General features: G+C 44.1%; 1 protein-coding gene across 7 annotated transcripts in view; it reads right to left on the bottom strand.

Moving 5' to 3' along the window:
* Adamts17 (ADAM metallopeptidase with thrombospondin type 1 motif 17) overlaps positions 1 to 27141 on the bottom strand; it is a 321741-nt gene that overhangs the window by 255899 nt on the left and 38701 nt on the right. For 6 of the 7 annotated variants that reach the window (XR_015441655.1, XR_015441659.1, XR_015441658.1 and 3 more), the window contains exon 4: positions 3808 to 3980. Coding sequence is in view for 2 of the 7 variants with exons in the window: in XM_004852682.4 (XP_004852739.1) it covers positions 3808 to 3980 (173 nt within the window). In the remaining 5 variants the exon portion in view is untranslated. The remainder of the gene's footprint in view (positions 1 to 3807; positions 3981 to 27141) is intronic. The other variant, XR_015441660.1, reaches the window with a different exon arrangement.

Below are 27141 nucleotides of genomic sequence, written 5' to 3'. Positions count from 1 at the left end.
ACTTAGCAGCGCAGCCCATCATTACCCAGCCACCAAAGGAGAGCTGGGTTTGTGCAAATGAAACCATTCTTACAAACCTGGCCAAGGTGCCATCAAAGGTGAGCAAAAGCGATTCCACTGCAGGGTTTATACCCAAAAGAACTGAAACCAAGGATCCAAAGACATATTGACATGCCCACGTTCACAGCAGCATTACTCAGAAGAGCTGTCTCAGTCCCTTTTCTGGTAATGCATAATGAACAGAAGATAATTTAGTTCATGCTCCTGGAGGCTTGGAAGTCTAAGAACATGGTGCTGACACCTGCTTGGCTTCTGGTGAGGGCTGCACCCTACATGGCAGCGGACACCCCACAGTGAGACACAATAGCACGCGAGTTCAGATCTCTCCTCCTCTTCTTATAAAACCATGACTGCCAGCAGGGGGGCCCATCCTCATGACTTAATCTAATTCTAATCATCTCCCCACCCTCCAAATGCCATTAACATATGAATTTTCAGATTAAATCTCCAACATATGAATTCTGAGAAAAATGTAAACCAAGCATCAGCCAAAGGTAGAATCAACTCAAGTGTGAACCAATGGATGAATGGACGAACAAAATACGACACAAGTCTATGCAAGAACATTATTCAGCCACAAAAAGGAAGGGGATTTCAACACATGCTACAGTGTAGCTGAACCTTGCAGACTTTATGGTAAGTGAAATTAAACCAGTCACAGAACGACAAGTATTGTATGATTCCACTTGCGATGAGGTACTGGAGTAGTCAAACTCAGAGACAGAAAGAGGAATGGTTTCACGGAGACCAGGTTTCAAGATGGAAAAGTTCTGGAGATGCCAACATGAGTGTACACAGATTATGCACCTAAAAATGGCCTCAATGGCAACTTTACACTATATGTGCATTTTACCACCCAAAAAAAGAAATTGAAAAGCAAAAAAAAATTTGATGGAACTCCCGGAGTCAATGCAGCCCTCCAATGCATGCATAGAGCCCCTCCAGTTGGAAAGAGACCTCCAGCAGAGCACCCCAGGGCCTCTGTCACTAGTTGGCTTTACAGATGGTCCTGTCACATAAGGGAATGCATGGGTCCAAAAGCATACATGAAGCAGCCTCTGCTTTAGAGCACAGCATGTGGGAGGGAAGCAGACAAAGCAGACAGCTTCCTACAGATCAAGAGGCCAGCCTGATGAAATGGGGCAGAGGACCCAAGACTCATCTTCTCAGCCAGCAGGGCCACCATGGGGCTCCCCAGGATGGGGCTCAGCGAGCTCTAGTTCCCTGTGACCAGTAGGGGAGAGGCTTGGCCCAATGCTCAGGGCCCTGCCTGTGACCCTGGTGATGTCCCCAAATTTCTTGGCTCTTGGGCTTCCTTCAGCCTCTGGGGAACAAGCTGTGGGATCCCAGTCCTCATGTTCTTTGTGCAGGCCACTGCGCACCACCTGGCCTTCCAGCCACCACAGCCCCAGCTACATGATGACCAAAGCTGAGGTTCCAATAGAAAAGGAACATCGGGGTTCCTCCAGCTGCTGTGCCCACCCCCGCCCAAAGATGCATCCTAGAGCCCCAGAGGGCCCTCTCAGAAATACCCGAACATGGGCGAAGAGCCACCTGCAGGCTTTGTCTTACTCATAGCTGACTCAGCTCCCAGCATCCAGGCACACAAGGGCATCTGCAGCCTGGGCCAGCTAGGGCTTCCATCTCCCCTAGACCTGGTGAGCTTGGTTTCACGTGACCCAAAGACCGTGCAGATCCCCAGGATTGAGGTCTGCCATCTCCCACCCCACAGCACGCCCACTGCTGCCAAGCCCTGCCAAAGCTCGGCTCCACTCGCTCCTCCAGCACCGACACTGTTAAACCTTGCCCTCTCTAGTCTGCCATCCATAACCATCACGACCTGTCAGTGGCTGCCAGGCACATACACTTGTGTGGCAGGAGCTCAGCCCCTGACTTACAGGTGAAGAGCAGGCTGGCCACACTCCTAACCTCTGGTCCCCTTTCCCTCCACAAAGTCCTCTCTGGACCCAACTCCATCCTGTGAGGTTCTCTCCCTCCCCTTGCACCAAGATCACCTGCAATTGCTCTTTCTACTTCATTTCTCATTCACTTTTTTTGCCCATCGAGCATCCACCCTCAGCAATCCCTAGGGCTACTCTACCAGGGACCTGACCAAGCCAGCAACTAACTGGCCCTTTTCTGAACTGAACCTGTCAACCTTTCCCTAGGAACAGTCTCCCCTCAGGACTCTTTTCCCACAGCCCTTGGGCTGATGCTCCCCGGGCTGTCTTTGGCCACCTTCTCTAGTCTTGGAGATGCTCCTGTGTCCACAGCTTGCACTACCAGCTCCACGCTGAAAAGCCTCTATTTCCTATTTCCAGCCAAGACTGCCATCACGACTGGCCACCTAGAATTCAGCTTGCTGTAATGGAAATCTTCCCCAAGGCTCCAAACACTTTCTCTCCTCCTCTTCTCGGTCAGTGCCTCCTTCGTCCACCGAGGCTCACAGCTTAAAGTCCCCATTTCTTCCTCTTCCTCCTTCATGTCCCCCTTCCACATCCTGCCAGTCGCCACTTCCCACAGGTCCTTTCTCCCACCAGCTCCTCCATCCCCACTCCTGCCCCTTAGCTCAGATCCTCTCCGCACTCCCACAACATTCCCGAAGCTTCCACTCACTGTTTCCTGCTCCAATCCACTCTGCACACGGCACTAAAGCACTTCCTCCAATCATGGATCTGGGTACGGGTCCCCTCCCCTGTGAGGATCCTGCAGCCCCTAGGAGTAAAGCCCCGCCCCTTGGGATGCCTTACCCACCCTCCCCAATCCACTTGACCCTGCCCACATACCCACCCACACCCTGAAAGCTCCTCTGCTCCCTGGCCCTGTCTCACCTCCTAGCCACCCCTAACAGAGCTGCTAAACCCCCAAGCCTCAGGTTCTCTATATTTACTATGTGACCTCCCCACCCATACTCCCATCCTATCCAGTACTTACTCCCTCCCTAAGCAAGGTCTGCTCTTTCATGACACCTCCATGTTGCTGGATGATCACCAGCCAGCCCCCTACCTGGACCCTAGTGGTCCCTGCATGTGTTTCTATGACAACATGGATGCTCTGTTCATCTGTAACAGTACTGCCTTCCCAGGGAAGCAGCAGGTCATTTTTGCTCTTACATCCCTGGCACCTAACACAATGCCAAAAATTTCTGAAGGTCTTCATAAATGCTTACTGGGCAGGGGAATCTATGGGTGGGTGTGGGGGCCTTCAAAGAGACTTTAGTGTGTCATCTTTAAGATGTCAGCCCCTCGACACTCATTCAGGCAAAGAAGGCTTCCCTCTATCCCTATCAACAGATGGACTGCAGACACAGGCTTCACCATTCCTTTCCTGGTTCCTTCAATTTGCTAAGTTTCCCAGCTTCCTTCAGGCTCTTGGGCACACAGGATACTCTGTTGTCCATTAAAGTTGGATTCTGATTCCTCCTGTTAGACTGCTGACTACTGAGAACCAAGACTGGGACGTCTGAACTGTGAACGCCCCTTGGAGTGAGGCTTATGCATAGCAAAGGTCTTAGAAAGTGTCCTGGTAACGAGTGCTCAGGTCACCGTTGCCAGGAAGACTTGGCACTCAAATACCACAGAGCACACAGTCTCCTGAGCACACAGAACCCACGTCCGCCTGCTCCGGATGTCCAGGCTCACAATGCCATGTGCACCATCCCCCAGCCAGCTGCTGCCTCCCCTGAGGTGAAGATGTGGCACCTGCTCCTGGAGCATCCATGGAGGAGAAAACAGAGCTCAAACTCACCATGTTCATGACAGTGAGGATGAACCTCTGCGCGGCCTCCGCCCCGTGGTACTGGACCATGTTGGCATCTGCCACCACCAGGGTCTCCACCGTGTGCTCACTGGTGAGCCGGATGGCGTTCCTCCGCTCCCGCCACACCCTCGATGGCCTGGCCTTTCTGGGCGTCTTCTTCTCTAGAAAACAATGGAAACACTTGTGCAGTCCTTGGCCTACTGACTTCCAAAACAGTACAGACCAAAGCTCCCCATGGAGGCGCCCCAAGCACAGGTTCCCTATGGACTCATTGCCTTCAGACCTCCACGGTCACGTGGGTGAGCCTGAGGCCACTGGCCAGGGTAGCAGAGGGGAACGAGGTGGGGAACCTGGACACTGAACGAGGCTCACCTTGTCTACCTGGGAGTGAGGGGCTAAGGATGACTGAAGAGAAAGCTGTCCCTTCAGAGGGACAGGGAGAGCCCCATACTTTGAGCAGAGGAACAGGAAGCCTGGACCCCAGGGGTGGGATCTGAAAACTCCTCAGGTCAAGGATACAGAACCAGGCCACAGCACTGGGAGGCCAAGCTCAGTCAGGAATGAGGGGTCATGGTCCTTGTCCTGTATTTCCAGACTCTGGCACAGAAAGAGCTGCATTTTTAGCATGGCCTTTAAAGCATTGTTGAAAAAATAATTTTAAATTTAAATACAAAATAAGAAAAATAAATAAAACCATAATTTAAAAAATCATACATATCCAACCTAAAATGTGAGTCCACCCCTTCCTTACAACAGAGAAGGTTTATTAATAAATATGTGGAAAATTTCTCTGTTGACTTTTCCAATAAACTGGAAAAAATCTGTTGATCTGTAAGATCTTACTTTGACAAAGAGCCATTGTCATCAATTAAAGAGCCTAAGTCTAAGCAGGGCCCCTTAGTAGTATACATGTGCAATCCCAGCTATGCAGGTGGCTGAGGCAGGAGGATGGGATGCTTGAAGCCAGCCTGGGCACCTTGATGAGACTGTCTCAAAATAAAAATCAAAAAGGACTGGGGATATAGCTCAGTGATTGAATGCCCCTGGGTTTTACCCACTTAGGAAAGAAAAAGGCAAAGCCTGCTTCTGACTATTCAAAGCTGCTGAGTGAAGACTGACAGGCCCGTATGCTTGGAAATGCCTCTCAGCTACAGCACAGGGTGGTATGCACGGAATCCAAATGTGAACAGGAAGCAGCTCTTTACCTTGGGAGTTATTATTTCCATTCTAGCAGTAGCCTACATGGACACATCTCTGCTTCATTGTATACACAGTAAAACAGCCCAGAGACTATGAAATGATCTGAGACATATACTGTACTTTACATGTGCTGCTCAATGTAATTTATAATTATGAAAAAGTAGAAAACAGTTGAAATATCTAGCCACTGACTAAGCTGACTACTCTAGCCATTGACAATGGATAAAATAAAAAGATAGAAGGCCATTAAAGTCACACCTGTGAACATACACTGACAGAGATAGACAGATATAAATCCATATATACAGTCAGATCCCAACTGAGCAAAAACACAACATGCACAAGTATTTTCAGACTCCAAAGACAAAAATAAACAACCAAGAAAGAATTAAAATGTCAGTGGTGACATGTGATCTTCATTTTCCTTTTTCCTGTGTATTTTCAAAATTTATACAATGAACACGCAGTACTTTAAGAAATATCACTGAGTTTGAGAAAAATGCAGAAGTCATTTTCAAAATATCAACAATAAAACAAAAAGCATGAGGGGCAAGTATCCCATCCAATTTATCACAAAAATGCAAAATGGAAAGGTGAATGTGAATGTCCCGCCAGGCACAGGTCCTATTCAGCCCTCTGAGCTCCTGCCCTGGAATGAGAGGAGGGGAGGCCGCGTGGAAGGCAGAAGGAGAGAGGCCCTAACTGGAAGCCTACCAACCTCCACCCACATTTACCAACTCCATGAACACCAGGAAGGGGGAAGAGGAAGCAAGGGCCCGATTTGCTCTGTGCGCCTGTCAGGTGTGCGTGCTTGGGTCTGGCCAACAATCCAGGCTGGAATTTGTCGAGATCCCCCTCATTTCCGTGGAGAAGGTCACCAAGCAGGGGCTCTCTGTAGCCAGCACACCCATGTTCCCCTCAGGCCACCTGAGACCCATGCGCCAGGCAGAGCCCTTCACGGATCTCGTCTCGGGCATCAGCAACTCTTGCCTTCCCCTTCGAATGTCCCCACCAAGCCTGTCAGTGCTTATCTGCAGTACTCAGTACCCCTGTCTTCTATCTCCAGACTCCCAGCATGTCCTGAGGACTCTTTAGTACTGCTGCTCCAGGAGGCCGCGGGCTTGAGGATATGCCAGCACAGTGCTCACACATTCGGTACCCAGCACACACAGCCCAGGGGAGCAGGCGGCTCCCAGGCATCTCAGATATCAAAGCCCCACACGGGGTAGCAGTCTTTTAAGTCTACAAAGTTGATCTCATAAGACCTGCTCCTCTCTGTCCAATGGACCCTGGGCAGCTAAGATAAGAGGGTGTCATAAGCTGGTAGTATAGCACATTCTGCTAGTCCCAGCTACCCAGGAGGCTGAGGCAGAAGGATCACTTGACCCCAAGAGTTTAGAAAAAGACTGCCAACATAGGGTGTCATAAATGTCATTCTGCACAAGTGTAAAAAGTTGGCAGGCCTCGAGTGTGAAGTAGCAGATAAAACAGTGGTGAATACCCTGATTTTTCTCTATGAGTATTTCATCGCCCCAGCAGCAGCACTGGTAGGAGTAAAGATTGAGCAAGTGCAGAAAGTAAAAGGAAGGAAAGGGACCAAGCAAAGACACCAGCTGGCAACAGCCTCTCCTTGGTACAGCTCAGATCTTGCCACAAAACCAATACCAAAAATCCTGAATTGGTTTTTGGTGTTTTTCTTTTTCTTTTCAGTTTTTCCTTAACCTTTGGGTGTAGGTTTCTTTTTCATGCACATGTAATAATTGTATATGTTTGTAGGGTACAGTACAATAATTTCCTATAAGTATACAACGTATAATCATCAAATCAAGGCAGTTAGCATTCCATCTCATCTCTGATCATTTCTATGTGTTGTGAACCTTCAGACTCTTCTAGTTACTTCTGAAACATTATAAATCACTCCAGAACGCAATTAACTTAGAATGCTGGAACTCTCTTTCCTGTCGAACTGCATTTCACCATCTGCTATTTAACCTCTCCTATCCCTCTCCTCCCTAGCTCTAGTGACCACTACTCCATAAACCCTGGATGTGGGAATTGGAGCCGTGACAGGATAGACCTGCATGCCCTTCTCACCTAGGTGTCCATGCTGGGGAAGGAGACGAACAGGAGCAAGGGCCCTGGATAGCAGAAGGAATCTTGCCCTTCCTTCCATCTCTGCTTGCTGTCATCAAACACACTACCAATGTGTCTCGTGGGACATCTCCAGCCAGTTATTCCTTTCCCTCTGGAGAGAAAACCATATGCATTTTTATCTTTAATTCCCTACGCTGCAGAAAGGTGCCCTAATAGTCTCAGAGATGCCAACATTCACAGACTGGAAGCACCCTGAAAGGGAGAACCGGCACCCTGAGGATCACACAAGTGCTGGGTTGGGGCTCCCTAGAGTGGTCTGAGCACAGGCAGGCAGGTGTGTGGCCGAGTGGCTCTCCACACTGCTCACAGCTTCCAGCCACCGTGGAAGTAAGGAGGGGGGAGTACACATCACATCATGTCAGCCCGGGCCCTCTGCGACTGTCACAGGTACCTGGGGTTATTCCTGAAGCCAAGCCCTGTCATCTCTTTGGCCAGCACACACTGGAGGGGGTACTGACTTGGGAGATTGTAAAAACCTGGCCTCCTTTGATTTTTGTTTTAACATTTATTTTCCCTTTGGTTCAGTTCTCCATTAAACCAAACAATTTTATATATTTTTTACAGAAGACACCCCAGATCCTTTTGGAAGAAAATGAGGAGGAGAAAAAGACAAAGAAGACATCAAGGGCATTTGCAATGTACTTCTCGAACTTTCAAATTATGACTCATCCCAAAAGTTTGGGGACTATTGAAGATGCTAAGAAAACACATACATGGTCATTGTAGTTACTAACTTTGCTCCTGGCAAACTTAAAGGAAATTTCAATTATGAATTTTCAAGCTCTATATGGAAAAATATACCTTACTATAAAAACAAAACAGTACCAGGTAGGGGGTGTAGTTTAGTGGTGGAGCACTTACTTAGCATGCCCCAGTCCCTGAGTTCCATCCTCAGCAACAAAAACAAACAAAATAAAGGGTAGAGGGCCGGGGATGTAGCTCAGTGGTTTCGCCACCTGCTGCGCAAGCGCAAGGACCCAAGTTCGATCCCCAGTACCAAAAATAAACCAAAAAATACAAACAAAAAAAACCAAAATAAAGGGTAGTTAGCTATTTCCTAGGAAAAAATCACATAGATCACCAGATATTTGGTGTGTAGCTCCTCCCTGAATTACTCTACTTCCTGCTACACAAGATCCTTGTGTCTCTGATTCTACCAATGCCATATTCAGGGGATGACCTTGAGGTACCTTAGGTGCGAAAGTATAAGAAAAATAAGCCTCTCCCTATTGTACAAGCAAATTACAGGACAGAGAAAAAAAGTGGAGGAAATAAAGGCAGGTGTCCAAGGACACTGAGTGTCGCAGGGGGACAAGCAGAGAGCACTTCAGGCCAAGACACCAAAGACCAATGCTACCAATGGAAGCTAGGTACCTAGGTTCAACATTCCCAGAGAATTAATGGGAAGATGAACACTGACCTTGAAGTCCACCACAGATGCTTCCCACATCAGTACTCCAAAGCCAGGTACAAGAAGGTCTCCTCACTGCGGGCACAAGAGATAGTGGACCCGCACAGCTCAGAGCACCAGAGGAAGATGCCAGCCACACAAATCATAGCTTTTCCCCAGCTTTTCTGTGGGCAGGGTAAGGGGATCCCATCAGCACCCTAGGCTCCATGGCAGCATGTTGCAAACAATTAACCTGGTAAGTAACTTAAAGAATTAACCTGGTGGTAAGAGGAAGGGCACCTGTCCCTCCCTTTCACCTTGCAGTACAGACGTTGGGTGGCACTGACCAAGGTATAGCAGCTTCAGTAGATGGAACACTGCTCAGGAAACACAGGGAAACAGAACAAGAAAAGGCCCCAAGGCTGCACCACCACCCCCCGCAACAAAGAGGTGAGCTGTGTGGGTGCCAGCAGCACACCCCACCCCCACCCCACTGAAATGAGAAGACATGTAAACAAGTCTCAAAACTAGACTTCCAGATCACCTAAAGCAACCCCAAAGGAAAACGAAATGGAACACTCTGATACTCAACCACCAGGACTCCCTGAACAAGCAACAAAAGAGGATCTGGAAAAAATGAAATCAGACATAACTTCTCAGATAACAGCAGATTGTGCCCATAGTGCAAGACATGCTTAATAAATCTAGAGAGAACACAGATAAAAAATAGAGGAGCTGTGGAACATGATGGAATCCTAACATAGGAAACAAATGAATCCATAAAACAGATGAAAACAGATTTCCAGGAGATTAAAAACTCCACTGAAAGTTTACACAGAAGAATGAGCCAATGTGAGGACAGAATTTCAGATATAGAAGATAAGATTGCAATTAGTGACAAGGAGAAGAAAAATTTCTTTAAAATTGTAAGGGAACACGAGAAATCAATCCAGCAGCTGCTAGACGATGCAAAAAAGGATAACATCAGACTGATCTGACTCAATGAAGAAACAGGAGAGAGTGCAGATGACATAAAAAAAAAACTGTTCAGAGAAGTGATGCCAGAAAATTTCCCAAGCAGGGGAAAAGAACTTGACATACAGATAAGTGAGGCATATAGGACTCCAACTAGCCTTGATCAAAAAAAAAAAGTACACATAGGCATATAACTGTTAAGATTCCAGAAACCCAACAGAAGAACAAAATTCTACAAGCAGTTAGAGAAAAGAAACAAATTGCATACAAAGGTAAGCCCAACAGAATCACAGAAGACTTCTCAATGCAAACCCTCAAGGAGAGAAGAGCTTGGAGTGACATACTTCAAGCCCTAAAGCAAAACAGCCCCCAACCCAAATGGATGTACCCTGAAAAACTCTTTCAAAATTCATGGAGAAATAAGATACTTTCATGACAAAAAGCACCTTAGGAACTTCATGAATACCAAACCAGCACTCCAAAAAATTTTAGACGAAATCCTAGGAAAAGACAATGAGGATCACAACCCCAGGAAGCCCAACAGAATGAATCCATCAGGCAAGACAAGAAGTTGAAAGCAAAGGGGGAGAATCCAACAAAAAGAAAAGGTCATGACAATGATAAGTCAATACATATCAGTTATAACCATCAATGTTAATGGTCTCAATTCACCAATCAAAAGAAACAGACTGGCAGAATGCATCAAGAACCAAGATCCAACAATATGCTCAGAAACACACTTAATTCAAAAAGAAACTCATAGATTGAAAGTCAAAGGGTGGAAAACAATACTCCATGCAACAGGAACATGAAAAAAGGCAGGAGTTGCTATTCTCTTTGCAGATCAAGTGAATTTCAAACCAACACTGATTAAGAGAAACAAAGGACATTACATCCTTGTAAAGGGAACAGGAAGAGATGACAATCATAAATATATATTCACCAAACACTAGTGCACCCAACTATATAAAACAAATACTAACGGACATGAAGAATCAAGTAAGCACTAATACAATAGTAGTGGAGGACCTCAATACCCCACTATCACAAATAGATAGATCAACTAGGCAAAAAGCAAGCAGTGAAATACTAGAACTCAATCAAACTCTTGAACAAATGAACTTAACAGATGTTTACAGAGTGCTCCACCCCACAAAATCAGAATACACATTCTTTTCAGCTGCACACTGGTTGTTCTCCAAAATAGACCACATACTCACTCATAGAACATGTTTAAGTAAGTGCAAAGGAGTTGAAGTTATGCCCTGTATATTATCAGACCACAGTGTGATGAAATTGGAGATCAATAGCAAAAAAAAAAAGACTGCAAGAATTTCATAAACATACGGAAATTGAACAACACACTTCTGAATAACCAATGGGTCACAGAGGAAATTAAAGAAGAAATAAGACAGTTCCTTCAATTAAATAACAATGACAATACAACATATTGGAATCTATGCGAAACAATGAAAGCAGTCTTACCAGGGAAATTCATAGCAGTGAATATTCATATTAGGAAAACACAGCGAGCCCAATTAAACAACCTGATGCTGAACCTCAAGCTTCTAGAAAAAGAAGAGCAGGACAAACCCAAAGCTCATACAAGGGAGGAAATTATAAAGATCAGAGCAGAAATCATAGCAATGGAGACTAAGACAAAGATACAAAAAAAAAAAATCAATGAAGCCAAGAGTTGGTTCTTTGAAAGAATAAACAAAATTGACAAACCCTTAGCCAACCTTATCAGGAAAAGGAAAGAAAAGGCCCAAATCCATGCAATTACGAATGAAAAGGGTGAAATTACAACGGACCCAGCAGAAATCCAGAGGATCAATACCTACTCAAGAACCTATATGCCAATAACATAGAAAACACAGAAATGGACAGATTCCTAGACATGTATGAATTACCAAAGTTGAATAAAGACATAAAAATTCTCAACAACCCAATATCAATCAAAGAAATTGAAAAGGTAATTAAAAACTTACTGGGCCAGGGATGTAGCCGCCTGCCCCGCAAGCGCAAGGACCCAAGTTCGACTCCCAGTACAAAAATAAAAAATAAAAAACTTACCAACTAAGAAATGTCCGGGTCCTGATGGCTTCACTGCTGAATTCTACCAAACATTTAGAGAGGAACTACTGCCACTACTGTTTAAACTCTTCAATGAAATTGAAAAGGAAGCAATAATCCCGAACTCATGCCTGGAAGCAAGCATCACCTTGATCCCTAAAAGCAGAGAAAGACCCAACTGAAAAAGAGAACTATAGACCAATCTCACTAATGAACATAGATCTAAAAATCCTTAGTAAGATATTTCCAAATAGAATGCAGAAGATCATCAAGAAGATCATACACGCTGACCAAGTGGGATTCATCCTAGGGATGCAGGGATGGTTCAACATCCGCAAATCAATAAATGTAATACACTGTATCAATAGAGGCAAGGGCAAAAACCATGTGATCATCTCAATAGATGCAGAAAAAGCATTTGACAAAATCCAACATGCATTTATGATAAAAACCCTACAAAAAATTGGAATAGACAGTCTCTACCTCAATCTGATAAAAGCCATCTATGAAAAACCAACAGCCAATATCAAAAACTGAAATCCTTCACACTAAAATCAGGAAAAAGTCAAGGATGTCCACTATCACCACTCTTGTTCAATATAGTTTTGGAAACATTAGCCACAGCAATCAGACAAGAGAAAAAAATAAAAGAAATTAAGAAAGGAAATGAAGAAGTCAAATTGTCATTATTTGCAGATGACATGATCCTCTATATAGAAGACCCCAAGAACTCCATGCACCAAAAGTCTTCTAGACTTCATAACCAAATTCAATAAAGTAGCGAATTAAAGGGTCAACACACAGAAATCAATAATAGCTTTCCTTTACACAAACAACAGACTCTGTGAGAGAGTAATAGGGCAAACAATTCCTATCACAATATGAATCAACCTAACAAAAGAAATCAAAGACCTCTTCCCTGAAAACTATAGCACTCTCAAAAGAGAGCTTGAAGGTGATATCAGAAAATGGAAAGACATCCCTTGCTCCTGGGAAGGAAGAATCAACATAGTGAAAATGGTCATACTTCCAAAACTGCTATATAGATTCAATGTAATCACAGTTGAAATCCCAGCAGCACCCGGAAGGAAGCTCCCCCGCCCCCATCCCAGGCTCCTAGGGCAGTGAAGCTCAGCCAGTCCCAGCACCTGGAAGGAAGCTCCCTGCCTCCATCCCAGGCTCCTAGGGCAGAGAAGCTCAGCAGGTTCTAGCACCCAGAAAGAAGCTCCCCTGCTGCCATCCCAGGCTCCTAGGACAGTGAAGCTCAGCCGGTCCCAGCACCAGGAAGGAAGCTCCCCCACCGCCATCCCAGGCTCCTAGGGAAGTGAAGCTCAGCCGGTCCCAGCACCCGGAAGGAAGCTCCCCTGCTGCCATCCCAAGCTCCTAGGGCACAGGTGAGCCGTGTGGGCGCCAGAAGCACCCCCCCCAATGGAAATGAGAAGACACATAAACAAGCCTCAAAAACAGACTTCCAGATCACCTACAGCAACCCCAAAGGGAAATGAGATGGAACACTCTGATACTCAACCACCTGGACTCTCTGAATTGGCAACAAAAGAGGATCTGGGAAAAATGAAATCAGAAATAATTACTCAGATAACAGCAAAGATTTTGCTCATGGTGCAAGACATGATTAATAAATTTAGAGAGGACACAGATAAAAAAATAGAGGATCTGAGGAACATGATGGAATCCCAACATAGGAAACAAATGGAATCCATAAAACAGATACAAACAGATTTCCAAGAGATTAAAAACTCCATCGAAAGTCCGTGCAGCAGAATGAAACAATGTGAGGATAGAATTTCACATATAGAAGATAAGATTGCAATTAGTGAGGAGGAAAAGAAAAATTGCTTTAAAATTGTAAGGGAACACGAGAAATCAATCCAGCAGCTGCTAGATGATGCAAAGAAGAATAACATAAGACTGATTGGAGTCAATGAAGAAAGAGGAGAGAGTGCAGATGACATAAAACAACTGTTCACAGAAGTAATGGCAGAAAACTTCCCAAGGAGGGGAAAAGAACTTGACATACAGATAAGTGAGGCATATAGGACTCCAGCTAGCCTTAATAAAAAAAAATCTACACATAGGCATATAATAGTTAGGATTCCAGAAATCCAACAGAAGAATAAAATTCTACAAGCAGTGAGAGAAAAGAAACAAATCACATACAAAGGAAAGCCCATCAGAATCACAGCAGACTTCTCAATGCAAACCCTCAAGGCAAGAAGAGCTTGGAGTGACATATTTCAAGCCCGAAAGCAAAACAGCCTCCAACCCAGATGGATGTACCCTGCAAAACTATCTTTCAAAATGGATGGAGAAATAAGATGCTTTCATGATAAAGAGCACCTCAGGAACTTCATGAATACCAAACCGGCACTCCAAAAACGTTTAGACAATACCCTAGGTAAGGCAATGAGGATCACAACCCCAGGAAACCCAGCAGAATGAGTCCATTGGGCGTGACAAATTAAACACAAAGGGGGAGAATCCAACAAAAAGAAAAAGTCATGACAAGGCTTTTAAAACTTTTGACTTCATCTCCCTAATGAGTGTATAATTCAATCTTGTTATTGTACTGAGTAGTATTTTTCTGATTCTAGAGTTGCACACCATTCCTTGTGCTTTACTGGCTATTTATCATCTCCTTATGTCTACTTTTTAATTGGGTTGTCTATTAATGAGCTCTAAGAATTCTTTATATATTCTGGTCATAGGTTATATGCATTGTAAATATGGTCTGTTTAAGGACTTTTCATTTTAATGATGTCATTTAAAGTTCTAAATTTTGATGGAATCTCATCAATTTTTTTCTTTTATACATCATGTTTTTTGTATCCTAGGTAGTTCTTGCCTACCCTGAATTCATAAATATTTTCTCTTATAATTTCTTCTTAAAGTTTTATACTTTTAGGCTTTCTTATTTAGGTTCATAGATCCCTTCAAGTTATTTTCAGGTATGGAAAAAAAGGGTTGAGGTTAATTTTTTATATACGGATACCAGGTGTTCTAGTGCCATTTGCTGAAGACACTATCTCTTCCTCGGCTCTTGAATTCAGTTTATATTCTATAAAATGCTAATATTAAATAATCTTTCAAAACTCAGTGGACCATATGTGTGGTTCTATTTCTAGATTCTGTTTTATTCAAATGATCTATATGTCTTTCCTTACACCAACACTGCCTTGATTACTGTAGCTTTAGAAGAAGTCTTAAAATTGGGTGCTAAACGTCTTCCAACACTGTTTTTGTTTTTGCTTTTGGTTTTTCTGGGTCCTTTGTACTCCTACATAACTTTAAAATTTCAATATCCAGTTCTTCATTTATATCAAGTATACACAGACCTGAATTTTTATATATACCTTGTGTTTTCTAATCCTGCTAAATTCAAGTACAAGTTCTAGGGGCTCCTAGAGATTTCTCAGTATTTTCTCTGTAGATGATCATTTCATCTATATATAAAGATTTTGCTTCTGCCATGCCAATCCTATCCTAGTTGTGTCATTTTATTGCCAGACTATTTTGGTTTAGGCCTATGTTTCAAAGTCTGTTGGACAGATGAAGAGTAGGCATATATGTCCTTGTTCCCCACTTTAGGGAGAAAGCATTGTATCAACTCCATTCACAGAAGGAGTTTTTGTTGGAAGTATGGAGTACATATCTTTGATCTGTTGAGAAGGTTCTCTTCTACTTCTAGTCTCCTGATAGCTTTTACCATGAACAGCTGTAGAATTTGGTCCAATATTTTTTCTCCAACTAGTGACAAGATCATATGGCTTTCTCCTTTGCTCTGTTAAAATGATTACTTTTGGGGGTGGATCTTCCAATGCTGAACCAACACTGCCATCCCTGTAACAAAACCACTTTCTACATACTGCCAGATCTGACTTCTAATAGTTTGTTTTGTTAAACAAATTTCTATCTATGTTCATACTTTTTTCTTCTATTATCTTTATCCAGTTTTAGGATTAGCACAATGTTGAGTTCCTTAAATGAGGGGAGAAGTGTTCCTTCTTTTTTCTGCTTTAGTTGTTTGATATAATTTATCAGTTAAAATGTTTATGAGCCTGCTGTTGTCATATAGGTAGGTTTTCAAGCTAGGAATATACTTTCTTTAATAGGTGCTATTCAAATTTTATATTTCCTCCAGAGTTAGCTTCATTAATTTGTCTTCTAAGTTACTTCTTAGAAGTTGTCAAATTTATTTCAAAAAAGATTTCTGTAATATGCTTTCTATATCCTTTTAAATTCTGTAAAATCTGTGGTAATGTCTCCTAGATATTAATATTGTAATTTAAAAAATATATAACTGATGTTGTGTAACAGGAAGAAAAGATCTAAAAGAGCAGGGGAACTGGGAGGGGTAGGGGAAAGGAAAAAATATGAGAAGAGGAAAAACATGGATACAAGGTCTTTGCAAATAGGGAAGGGTGGAGGGGGTGAAGGGAGGGCAAGGGAAGGGGAAAAAAAATAAGAACCAAGAGACTCATGTAATGGTACAAGATCCCAATGATGAATGTAACTGTATTGTATACCTAAAATGTACCAATAAAGTTAATGGGGGGGAAAAAAAAAGAAATCCCAGCAGCATACTTAATGGACCTTGAGAAAACAATCCAAAAATTCATTTGGAACAAGAAGAGACCAGAATAGCAAAAGCAATTCTAGGCAACAGAGACATGGCAGGGGTGTCACAACCCCCAACTTGAAACTATACTACAAAGCTACTGTGATAAAAACAGCATGCTACTAGCAAAGAAACAGACCTGAGGACCAATGGAACAGATTAGAAGATGCAGAAACAACTCCAGACACACTCAGCCACCTCATCTTGGACAAAGGAGGCAAACACCCTCACTGGAGAAAAGATAGCCTCTTTAATAAATAGTGCTAGAAAAACTGGGTTTCAACTTGCCAAAAAATAGAACTAGAACTATATCTCTCACCATGCATTAAACTAAAATTGAAATGGATTAAAGATCTAAATATTAAAATAGAAACGCTGAACTGGCTGGAACACAGGTTAGGTAGAACTCTTGAAGACACTGGTGTAGGAAAAGATTTTATGAACAAAACCTCAGTTGCCTGTGAACTAGCACAAACAATCAACAAATGGGATCTCTTCTTATTAAAAAGCTTCTGCACAAAAAGAGAAACCACCAACAGTGTGAAGATACAACCCACAATGTGGGAAAGAATTTTCACCTGCTGTTCTTCAAAGATCTACTACCTAGAATCTATAAAGAACTTAAAATAATCAGACCTCCCAAATGTAAAGACCCAGTCCAAAAATGCACATCTGAACAGACATTTTTCAAAGAAGTAGAAATAGCAAATAAACATATGAAAAAATGTTCAAAATCACTGGTCATTGGAGAGATGCAAATGAAAACAATGCTGAGATTCCACCACACCCCAGAAAGAATGGCTGCTGTTATGAAATCAACCAATAACAACTGCTGGCGGGGCTGTGGGGAAGGTGGGACACTGCTCCACTGCTGGTGGGAGTGCAGACTGGTGCAACCACTGTAGAAATCAGTATGGAGATACCTCAAAAAACTAGTACTGGAAGTCCCATTTGACCCAGCTATTCCCCTGCTGGGTATCTTCCCCAAAGTATTAAAAGAATCATACCACAGTGATATATGTGCACCCATGTTCATAGCAGCCCAATTTGTAATAGTTAAAACTTGGAAGCAGCTCAATTGCCCATCAACTGGAGACTGGATAAAGAAAATGTGTTTTTTTTTATAAAATGGAGTACTACTCAGCCATAAAAATGAGAAATCAGAGATATTTATAGCTAAATGGATGCACATTGAGGCGATACTCTTAAGTGAAATAAATACGACACACGTGTAAATACCGAATAGTTTCTCTAGTGTGAGAAACTGAAAGTGTAAAGAAGGACTAAAAGGTATAATAGATAATGTGAAATAGGAAGAAAAGGGGCAAAGGGGAAGGGAAAGTGAGAGGGGTAGGGGAAAGGAAAGAAGGGAATGGAATTAATGTGAGAAAATGAAAAACTGGAAACAAAGTCTTTGTAAATAGGGAGGGATGGAGGGGTTGAAGGGAGGGCAGGGGAAGGGGGAAAAAATAAGAACCAAGAGAGATTATGTAAAGGTGCAAATTTCCAAGGATGAGTGTCATTATACTGTACACCTAAAATGTACCAATTAATAAAAAAAAAAAAAGAAAAGACCCCAAGCACCCTCAGGGGTTACCTCTTTACTCAGAAGATTTAAGGCACCTCACATCAAAGTCACAGAGGAAATAAAATCAGACAGAAAAAGAAATGAAAAACCAAAGGAAATCAGCATATACCAAAAAAGGGTCAACTGGTCTCAGTATGTTGATAAAAATCAGAGCACAGGCCAAGCACCATGGTACACGTCTGCAATCCCAACTTTCTGGCAGAGGCTGAGGTAGGAGGAACACAAGTTCAGACCCAGCTGGGCAACTTAGGACTTAGCAAGACCCTGTCTCAAAATGAAAAAGGGCTGGGGATGTAGGCCAGGGCAAGGCCCCAGATGCAATTCCCAGTACCGGGGAGAGGAGTCACAGCAGAAAGTGGGCACACACAGAGCATCTGCAATGGGCTCCTCGCCATGTGCAGAGTCCCAGCTACAAGGGGCTGCAGATCAGCATGGCAGGCAGGAAGAGGTCTGCTCGACCCCTCTCCCAGGCCACTACCCTCCTGACTGCAGTCCAACTGCTATCTTTTCTGCCATCCATGCTGGTTCTGAGTTTCTGGAAACCAGAGGGAAAAGGTAAACACGCCAGATTGCTGGTGTTGTTGCTCTCTTCCAGTAGAAGGGAGGCTCCCACTCCTCCTTAAGGAAGAAGTATTTTCCTAAGACCAACTCCTAAAATAAAAATACCAAGACAGACTCTGCCACAACACCTAGCACTGCCCAGTACACGGTAAGAATTCAGTAACTACACTGAACTGAATCAACTGTTCACAACTCTTCGAAATTCCTCGTTCATAAGATTTGTAGTGAACTTAGCAAGTGTCCTGAAGTGAAAGCCTCACAAATTTCTTCCCCCACCTGAGGAAGAGGAGGCCAAGCCAATGTCAGGCACGAAGCACTGATACCTGACACAGGCCCTCAGCATCTGCCCACTGGTCTAGATTCTATCAGTATCATTATGTGAACTATTATGAACTTTTATTTTTTATTAGGAACTTTTATCCAGTGAACTTATTCTGTGAACTGTTAGGGTCTAAACACTAATTTGAAAACTCTGCATGGCCCAGACCCAATAGCAAAGCTGGATGCTTTGAGCACCTTAAGGGGCTGATTTGTTACATCACCCACGGCCGGAACCTCTGGCCTAGACACTGGCCAACCAACTTGTTGGCTCCTATATGTCCTACTGGACAGGGGCATGAAAGAATTTCTCTAAGGCCACCCACAATTACACAAGAATAAATTGGGATTAATATAAAAAATAACAGTTTCAAAAGGGGTAGAAGGGTAGCCTATAATTCCTGCTCAAATATCCCATCCTGACATTGACTCGGTGTGGGATGAGGGTAATTTAATCATCAGAAACACTACAGAATATAAAACATGACTGTACATGAAATCAGCTAAACCATGAAACATTAATAGCTTTTCACCTAGGTAGGAAAAATGAAAATCAAATGTTTTTCATCCAGAGGGAAAACAGTATGAGTCTTCCTCTTTGGGAGAGGGACAGCTGCTGCCACAGTTGGGCTTTCTGTGCAAGGACCTTCAATCCTCCGCACTGGCCACACCAACACTTGATCAGGGCCGCAAAGCCACCACTGCCCCAGCATGGAGAACAGCATGTGGTTTCTCCCACACATCTAATCACCTCTTTGTCTTCTGCCATTGATTTTCTAAAAGAAGAAGCCAGGGAGTGTAATTAAAAACATCTTCAGATTGGGACTCTGGAGCCCTGCATGTTTAGCCAGCTCATTTTAGCACCCTTATAGGTGCCACTTAAAACTAAGGTCTCTATTTCCCATGCACTGGTTATTTTTCTGCTCTCTCTCCCATGCTCCACCCTTTGAAGCTGGGGGTGAAAGCCTGCAAACTACATTTCCCAGACTTCTCTCAGCTGGCTTCCAGTTCAGACAAGAGGCCGACTGGAAGGTGGTTGACGGGGGAAGGAGTGTCCTTGTGTTTTCAGTTTAGTGGATCAACTCCTCCTGTGGTGCTAGACAATCTCCAGCTCATTAGGTATAATCAGACCCTCTCAGAAATACAGTTGTGTGGACCCCAGCTTGATGATCCACAGAAGTCTGAGGCCCAGCCCTACAGGACCTTCCTCCATACTCTTTGATCCTAGAAATTCATCTGTTGCCTTTTACTTTTCCAGGTCTAGGCTAACAGCCATTTCCCAGGCTCCTTCAGCTTTCCTATGGCTCATTCAGACATTGTTCATTCCCAAGTCCCTGCATTAAATTCCTCTATGAGAAATACCTACCATGGCTCCAACTTTTCTGGCCACATACAAACGGATATAGACTAAAATGAGGGGTTCATCTTTTAACCTCCTTTTTATATTTCATTCAAGCTTCAAGGATTCTTCCAAGTTCTGGAATTAAGGATTTTTTTTCTCATCACAGAAATGTTGGGATATTGGTTGTGCATTTTCACACAGCAGAACGCTGCCACAGACAGCAATGATGGCCCATATTCTGAGTCATCATTTAACAGAAACCAATCAACAGGGTGGCTATGATGGAAATCGAAGTCCCAAAGTATGCCACAGATTTCTTGACAGTTTATCACTGCCACATCCCAGAACCCAGGGCAATGCCTTACAGATTCAGCGTTGATGTGGGGGAAGCACCAGAAGAGGAAAGGACACCCACACAGGGCACTGGTAGCAGGTTTCCAGGTGTAGTCTTAAAGTTCACATACATACACTTACAAACATGGTGTTTTCCAATAAAATTGGCGGGTCCAAGAAAACAACTTTCTGACCACTTTTTTCTTTAACCAGAGCAAAGGGTCTGTTTATAGAAAAACCCTTTTTTTGCTAGAAACAGTAAGTCCAAATGTGCTGCTGAGTTCCCAGTAAGGTGAGGTTTCCAGCAGCTGCATAAATCCAACATCCTTGAAAAATAATGGCCTTCTCTTTTGTTTTCTTTCCAAAACAGGGGGGAAGAATAAGTTTTGCTCTCCAAGTATGAATTCTTTAAATACCTTCCCCCAAGGCCAAGTCATTTTTATAAAAGGCTCTTTTTTCATGTAGATTTTTTTACAAAGAAAGGTGGAAAATAAGAGGATTTGTGTGTTATGTGGTTAAGATTCCAAATGAAGAACCAATGACTTTGAAGCCCAAAGGCAGGCCCTACCCTAGGCAAGAATTGTGATCCACATCTGCACCCTGAAAGATGGCAGGCCTCGGGGGAGGGAAGCTGGGCTGGCCCAGAGGGACCTTTCCACCCATGGTGACAGCCATGTAGATTTGAGGCAGCCTAGAACCACTGTCTACAGGTGAAGCTCAAGATATACAGTCAACAAATATTTAGAGAATGTAAAGACAGAGCCCAGTTTATTTTGGGGTTGTATTAGCCACTTCTGCATTACTACAATGAAATATCTGAGGCAACCAACTTTAGAAAACAGAAAGGTTTATTTAGTCACAGTTTGGGAGCTTCAAAAGCATGGCACTTTCATTGGCTCAGTTCTGGTGGGGTGGAAGATGGTCATATGTGAGAGCAAAGCAGAGAGAGGTTGGGTGGGGGTCCCACAAGCCCTTTAGAAGACACACTCCAATGACTTAAAAGACCTTCCACGTGGCCCACCTCCCAAAGGTTCCACCATCCTCCAATTGCACCACTGTGGTGACCCAGCCTTCAATGAAAACAGACCTGAGAGGCCACTCACACAATTAAACAATGTCCAAACCATAGCAGGGTAGTTCAAAAGCTTCCCAAAGAAGCAACACACAGCCAAGATAGAAAGATGGGCTGTCCAAGCAGTTGGGAGAGAGATGCTGGGTGTCATCCAGGCAACAGGAACAGCATGTGCAAGGGCCTAGGGAAGAAGGGAGAAAGGCATAGCCTAGAAACTGCAGAGCCAAAAGCAAGAGAGTGTGGCCACCAAGGAGGCCCAAGCAACAGGCAGGGACAAACCTGAAGGGCTGGGTGGAATGTGTTTGTCCTTTGCTTCCTTACTCCAGGTACAAGGGATGCTACCTAGAGCTTGGATTCCAAATGCATCTCCCTGGCTATTGGGTGTTAAAACATTCCTGAGGTGGGGACACCGGATAGACCACTACTGCAACAGCCCAAGTGAGGGGAGGAAGTATCTGGACAAGGAAGGCAACTGCAGGTAAAAAGCAGCTTCAGGAGGGACTCATAGATGAATTTAGGATGCTGGGATTACTGGGGTGAATAAAGAGGGCCGTGAAGGATGACTCCTGGTTTGTGGCTCCATGGTTGCCTGGTGAATGATGAGGCTGGTCACTGGTCCAGGGACACTGGCCAGGTGTAAAGAAAAGCACTTAGGCCTTGGCTTAGGAAAGTTTCCAGTGCACCTGAAGTACCCAGGTAGACACATGAGGCTGGCTGTCGGCTATGTAGACTTGGAGCTCAAAGGCAAAGGCAAGAACAGAAGCAGACACTCAAGAATAACCAGTCCCCAGCCAATCCTTCAGGGACACCAAAAGCACATGGCTGGATAGACAGAAGAGAGCCTGTACTGGACAGAGAGTGAGACGAAGAAGCCCAGGGTACAGAGACAAGTAGAGCATCATGGCACAGGACGGGAGGGAAGATGAAGTCTCAGGAGGGAGGGCCACTCAGTACACCTCCATGGCAGCAAGGGTCAGGAAAGAAGAGGACCAGCCTGGGCCAAAGTGAGGCCACTGGGGGTCTCAGCAAGAGCACCTGGGGAGGACAGGGGCTAAAATCAGATCACAGAGGGCTGACCACAAGGTGCAGAAAGGAAGCAAACTCTGGAGAAGTCTGGGAAGGAGACTCTCTGAGACACGAGACTGTCACTGGAAGGAGGCAGAGTGGATGCAGATTTCCCTGAGATGTAAAACACAGTCTGGGTGAGGAAACCAGGCCCACAGAGGAATGCCACGCTCACTCGGGATCTGATGCTCACTCCTTCCAGGTGCATTTGCAGATGGTAGCCCCAGGACATCCAATGAGGAAGAACAAAGCTCCTACTTCCAGTTGGGAAAAGACAGCAGTTCTTTATCCAGCATGCCCTGTATGGTGCGCAGCATGTAGGAGAAGGAGACAGGAGAGAAGCTCAATAGTCCTATAAACACTCCACGGGTGGAAGACGCAATGGGAAATGCCACAGACCCCTGAAGGAAGCTGGCTTCCCAGTGGAGGAAGAAAGGGGGGAACAATGGGGCATGGCATGCTGGTGCACACCTGTAATCCTAGCACTCTTGGGGGTGGAGGCAGGAGGGAGGATCCCAAGTCAGGTCCAGCCTGGGAACACAATGACTTAGCAAGACCTTGTCTCTAAATTTAAGAAAAAAAAATTTTTTTTTAATTTTGATACTGGGGATTGAACTCGGGGCCTCTGTACTAAGCTACATTTCCAGCCTTCTTTTGAGGCAGGGTCTCACTAAGTTGCCCAGGCTAGGCTGGAACTTGCAATCCTCCTGACTCAGCAGCCTAGGGTGCTGATATTACAGGCATGCCCCCACAAGCCTGGCTCAAAATGAAAAGTGTGGTTTTGACTCCCAATACTAAACACCCCCCCCCACACACACACACGAAGAAGGGGAGCTATAGCATGTTCACTGCACCAGGAAAGAACAAAGCTACATGATAGGAAGAAAGGGAGGGGAAAGAAGAGAAGACAAGTAGGGAAAATGGAAACACAAGCTAAGACAGGAAGAGATGCTGAGACTATTTCAATAGAAGGCTTCAGCCTGGCCAGCCTGGGATACTCAGAGTAAGGCAGGATGGTGCGTTTTCTGGTTGATTTTACATCGATCTTAAACCTTACTCTTTACCTCTAATGAACATTAAATGTACTTATAAAAGAAAACTATGATTTTGCTAGGGCTGCCACAAAGAACCACAAACCGCAGACATTTATTTTCTCACAGTTCTGGAGGGTAGCCGCCGAAGGTCAGGGTGTCAGCCAGGCTGGCTCCTTCTGCTCTAGGCCTTGCTCCTCGGCATGAAGCTGGCCATCTTCTCCCTGTGTCTCCACGTTTGCATGACCAGGTCCAAATTTCTGCCTCTTATGAGGACACCAGTCAGATGAAGGCCCACCCTTGTGACCTCATTTTAGCTTGACGGCTTCAAGAAAAATCCTAACTGCAAATACAGTCACATTCGCAGGTCCTGGGAGTTAGGGCTTTGACGTGTAAATTTAGGGGGATATAGTTAAGCCCATAACAGATCATCTGTCTCCTTTTCTTAAGAAGCCCGGCCAGGGCTGTTCACCTTCACATGCCTGGGCGTTGGAGGGTAAGGAACCCGCAGGTCAGCATGGTGTGGTGTCACTGAAGCGACACTCATCTCAGAGCCCCACTCAGGTGCATTTGGCAAACTTGAAAAAATCAAAACACCAATGCATGGAATTATCACGCACTTTACTTTCCCCACCACTTTCCAGTGTGGTCTGTTGCTCAAAGATTACCCTAGCCAACCAGGGCTTGACAGTTTTATCTTCTAAATTGATGGAAGAGGGGGGAAAAAAGAACAGTCTGCAAACACACAGCTTGGGGGAAGAAATTAATTAATGTGTTCATGTTTCAACCAGAGCAAGACAGGAAAAACAAAAGTCTGAAAAAAAAAAAACTGTCCTGTTCTCTGCACCTGGAATCCCCTGTCGGGATCCTGCGTATTGCTTTTTGGACAGATTGCCTTTCACCCTTGACAAGGAAGTACAAGCAACTTCAGACAGCTCAGAAATTCCTCCACCTCTGCAAGCCGGCCAGGACATTCTGGGGGCCAGGAACTCAAACTCTTCAACGTCGTTGCTTTAACACTAAACCAAACTAAAGCTGGAGGCTCTGGTCCTTCTGCCCCTCCCCAGGGTCCAGAGCACTGTGCGCACCACCCCGTGGTGGTCTGGTGTTGGAAGAAGGCAACGACCTTTCTTGCCTCTGACCTCATACGCCACTGAGAAGGGCGCACAGTAGGTATTCAGTCACTGTTTCTGAATAAAAAAATGAGAAGATGAAGTAAATGAATAAACAAACAAAAGAATGAAAGGATCTTTTAGTCCTCTTTTCAGAGGCTCAGGAGAAAAAACATCCTTGGCTTTGTAAGGCTCTTAGCAGTCAGAGGTTCTTCCAACTATGTTTAATACCACAGTATTTCCAGAGGGTTTCCATTCTGGTGTCTTTGACTCCTCCGAGGGGTTCTGGAGTTTTTCATAGGAGCTCCTTCCCCCAGGATACATGGAGAGGGTGGGAGGAATTGACTGACAGGCCTCAGGCTGGGGAGAGAAGTCAGAATGCTCCTTGGTGGCCCCAGGCCCAGTTCCCAGAATTCTTTCCCACAGGAACCAGCTTCCCAAACCCCAAGGACCCTCAGGGGCAAAAGAACCTTCCAGAAAGGCACAGTCACCCAAACATGGCTGTGAACCTTCTCAGGTAACGGCAACTCTGATCTGCTGAGGCTCCCACTCCCAGCCTTCTGGCACCGCCCTGAGTTACCAGGAGGAGCATGGTTCCTCCACAGCCAAGTCAGCCATTTCACAGACACTGGGCTCACAAGCAGCCATGCACATCAAGGGGAGCAAACCAGCCAAGCAATGGAGGGGAAGCCCACGCTGGGCAACTCATGGCTTCGCCAAACCCCTCACTTCCAATGTGCTGGGGGCTTCCTGTGCTGTCCTGTGGACTCCTCTAAACACTATCGAGGAGCCACCACCTTAGCACAGGGGCCTTCAAGAGTTCAAACACTCACCGGTCCCACGCCCTGGCCCTGGAGGCATTCTTCTCCCTAACAGTCACCCGACTAATTCAAATGGGACTTCCACAGAGGCCTCCCCTGGATCTCATGCTCCAAATCACCATAGCACACTTTTCCTTTCCTTAGAACTCTTTCAACAACTTGTCAAAATGTTAACAGATGTATCTTTAATGATATCTCTTTCACTATATGGGAAGACCAAGGAGAACAGCAACCAAAACTCTAGCTAGAGCCTAGTACCCAGATGTTGCTCAGCAACAGTTTAAAACTTTGTGAATGCAAGGGCAAACAAACATATTAGGGGGCCGGGGATTTAGCTCGGTGGTTCTGCCGCCTGCCCCAGGAGCACAAGGACCCAAGTTCGATCCCTGGTACCAAAAAATAAATAAATAAATAAAAAATTAAAAAAAACATTATTAGGACTTCTGTAGCACTGTGTTAAACACTTTCTTAATTTTATCTCCTTTTATGTTTGTGTTTAAATCTTTATCAATGCTTTTACATTAACTTTCTTGATGTCACTTCTGAGTCCATTGGTCCACTGAGGATTTTAATAATGCTTTTATATTTATTATAAAAATTTATGATGTTTGATCTTCTGTCATGCTGTTAGTCCCTTTTTTTTCCTTGTTAGTTATATCTCATTAGGTTTATCATCTCTAATAACTGGATAGAAAATTCTACTAGTTAATTATCTTTACAATCATAAGATGCACAAGTTAATCTATATAGCATTATTATTAATGTCAAAAACAAAGTAGAGCTTTGATTTTTCCTTTTGTACAAAGAAGAATTTATAATCTGTTTTCCTTCCAAATCAATACTCACTTCTCAGGTCTGTAAATAATTTGATATGCAAATTATTATTAAAGCATTATACTTTATGTTTTACAAGTTTTCTTCAAAAAAAAGCAAAAACAAATAACAAGCCTGATGTGGTGGCACATGCCTATAACCCCAGCACTCAGGAGGCTGAGGCTGGGCTACACAGTGAGTTCAAGGCCAGCCTGAAGTACATAGCAAGACCCTGTCTCAAAAGAAAAAAATTCATCTTCCCTTTTTTTTTTTTTGTGGTACTGGGGATCAAACTCAGGACCTTGGGCTTGCAAGGCAGGCACGGCACCACTGAGCTAAATCCCCGGCCCAATCTTCCCTTGATTTTCATAACAGCTTTAGATATTGTCCATATATTATGCAATTCACCCACTTAAAAGTATACAAGTCAATGATTCTTAGAATATTCAGAGAATTGTGCACCCATCATCACAATTTTATAGCAATTACATCATCCAAAAAGAAAACCCATACTTATTAGCAATGACTCCTCATTTCCTCTGCCTCCCCCACTCCATCTGTAGGATATCTACTTTCTGTCCCCATAGATGACCTATTCTGGCATTTCATACAAACACGTAATATGCAATCTTTGAGTCTGGCTTCTTTCACTCATCATGTTTCCAAGGGTCATCCATAATGCAGCACATATTAGTGCTTCCTTCTTTTTTTATGGCCAAGTAAAACTCTATTGTGTAAATGTACACAATGTATCTATCCACTCACCAGTTAATGGACATTAGAGTTGTTTCTACTTTTGGCTATTGTCAACAATGCAGCTCTGGACATTCACCTA

The sequence above is a fragment of the Heterocephalus glaber genome, unplaced genomic scaffold, assembly GCF_053883595.1.
Source record: "Heterocephalus glaber isolate CG9 unplaced genomic scaffold, H.glaber_assembly_v1.0 deba00001531, whole genome shotgun sequence".
Lineage (NCBI taxonomy): Eukaryota > Metazoa > Chordata > Mammalia > Rodentia > Bathyergidae > Heterocephalus > Heterocephalus glaber.
The sequence above is the reverse complement of the archived record's forward strand: the minus strand, read 5'-3'. Positions and strand labels throughout refer to the sequence as shown.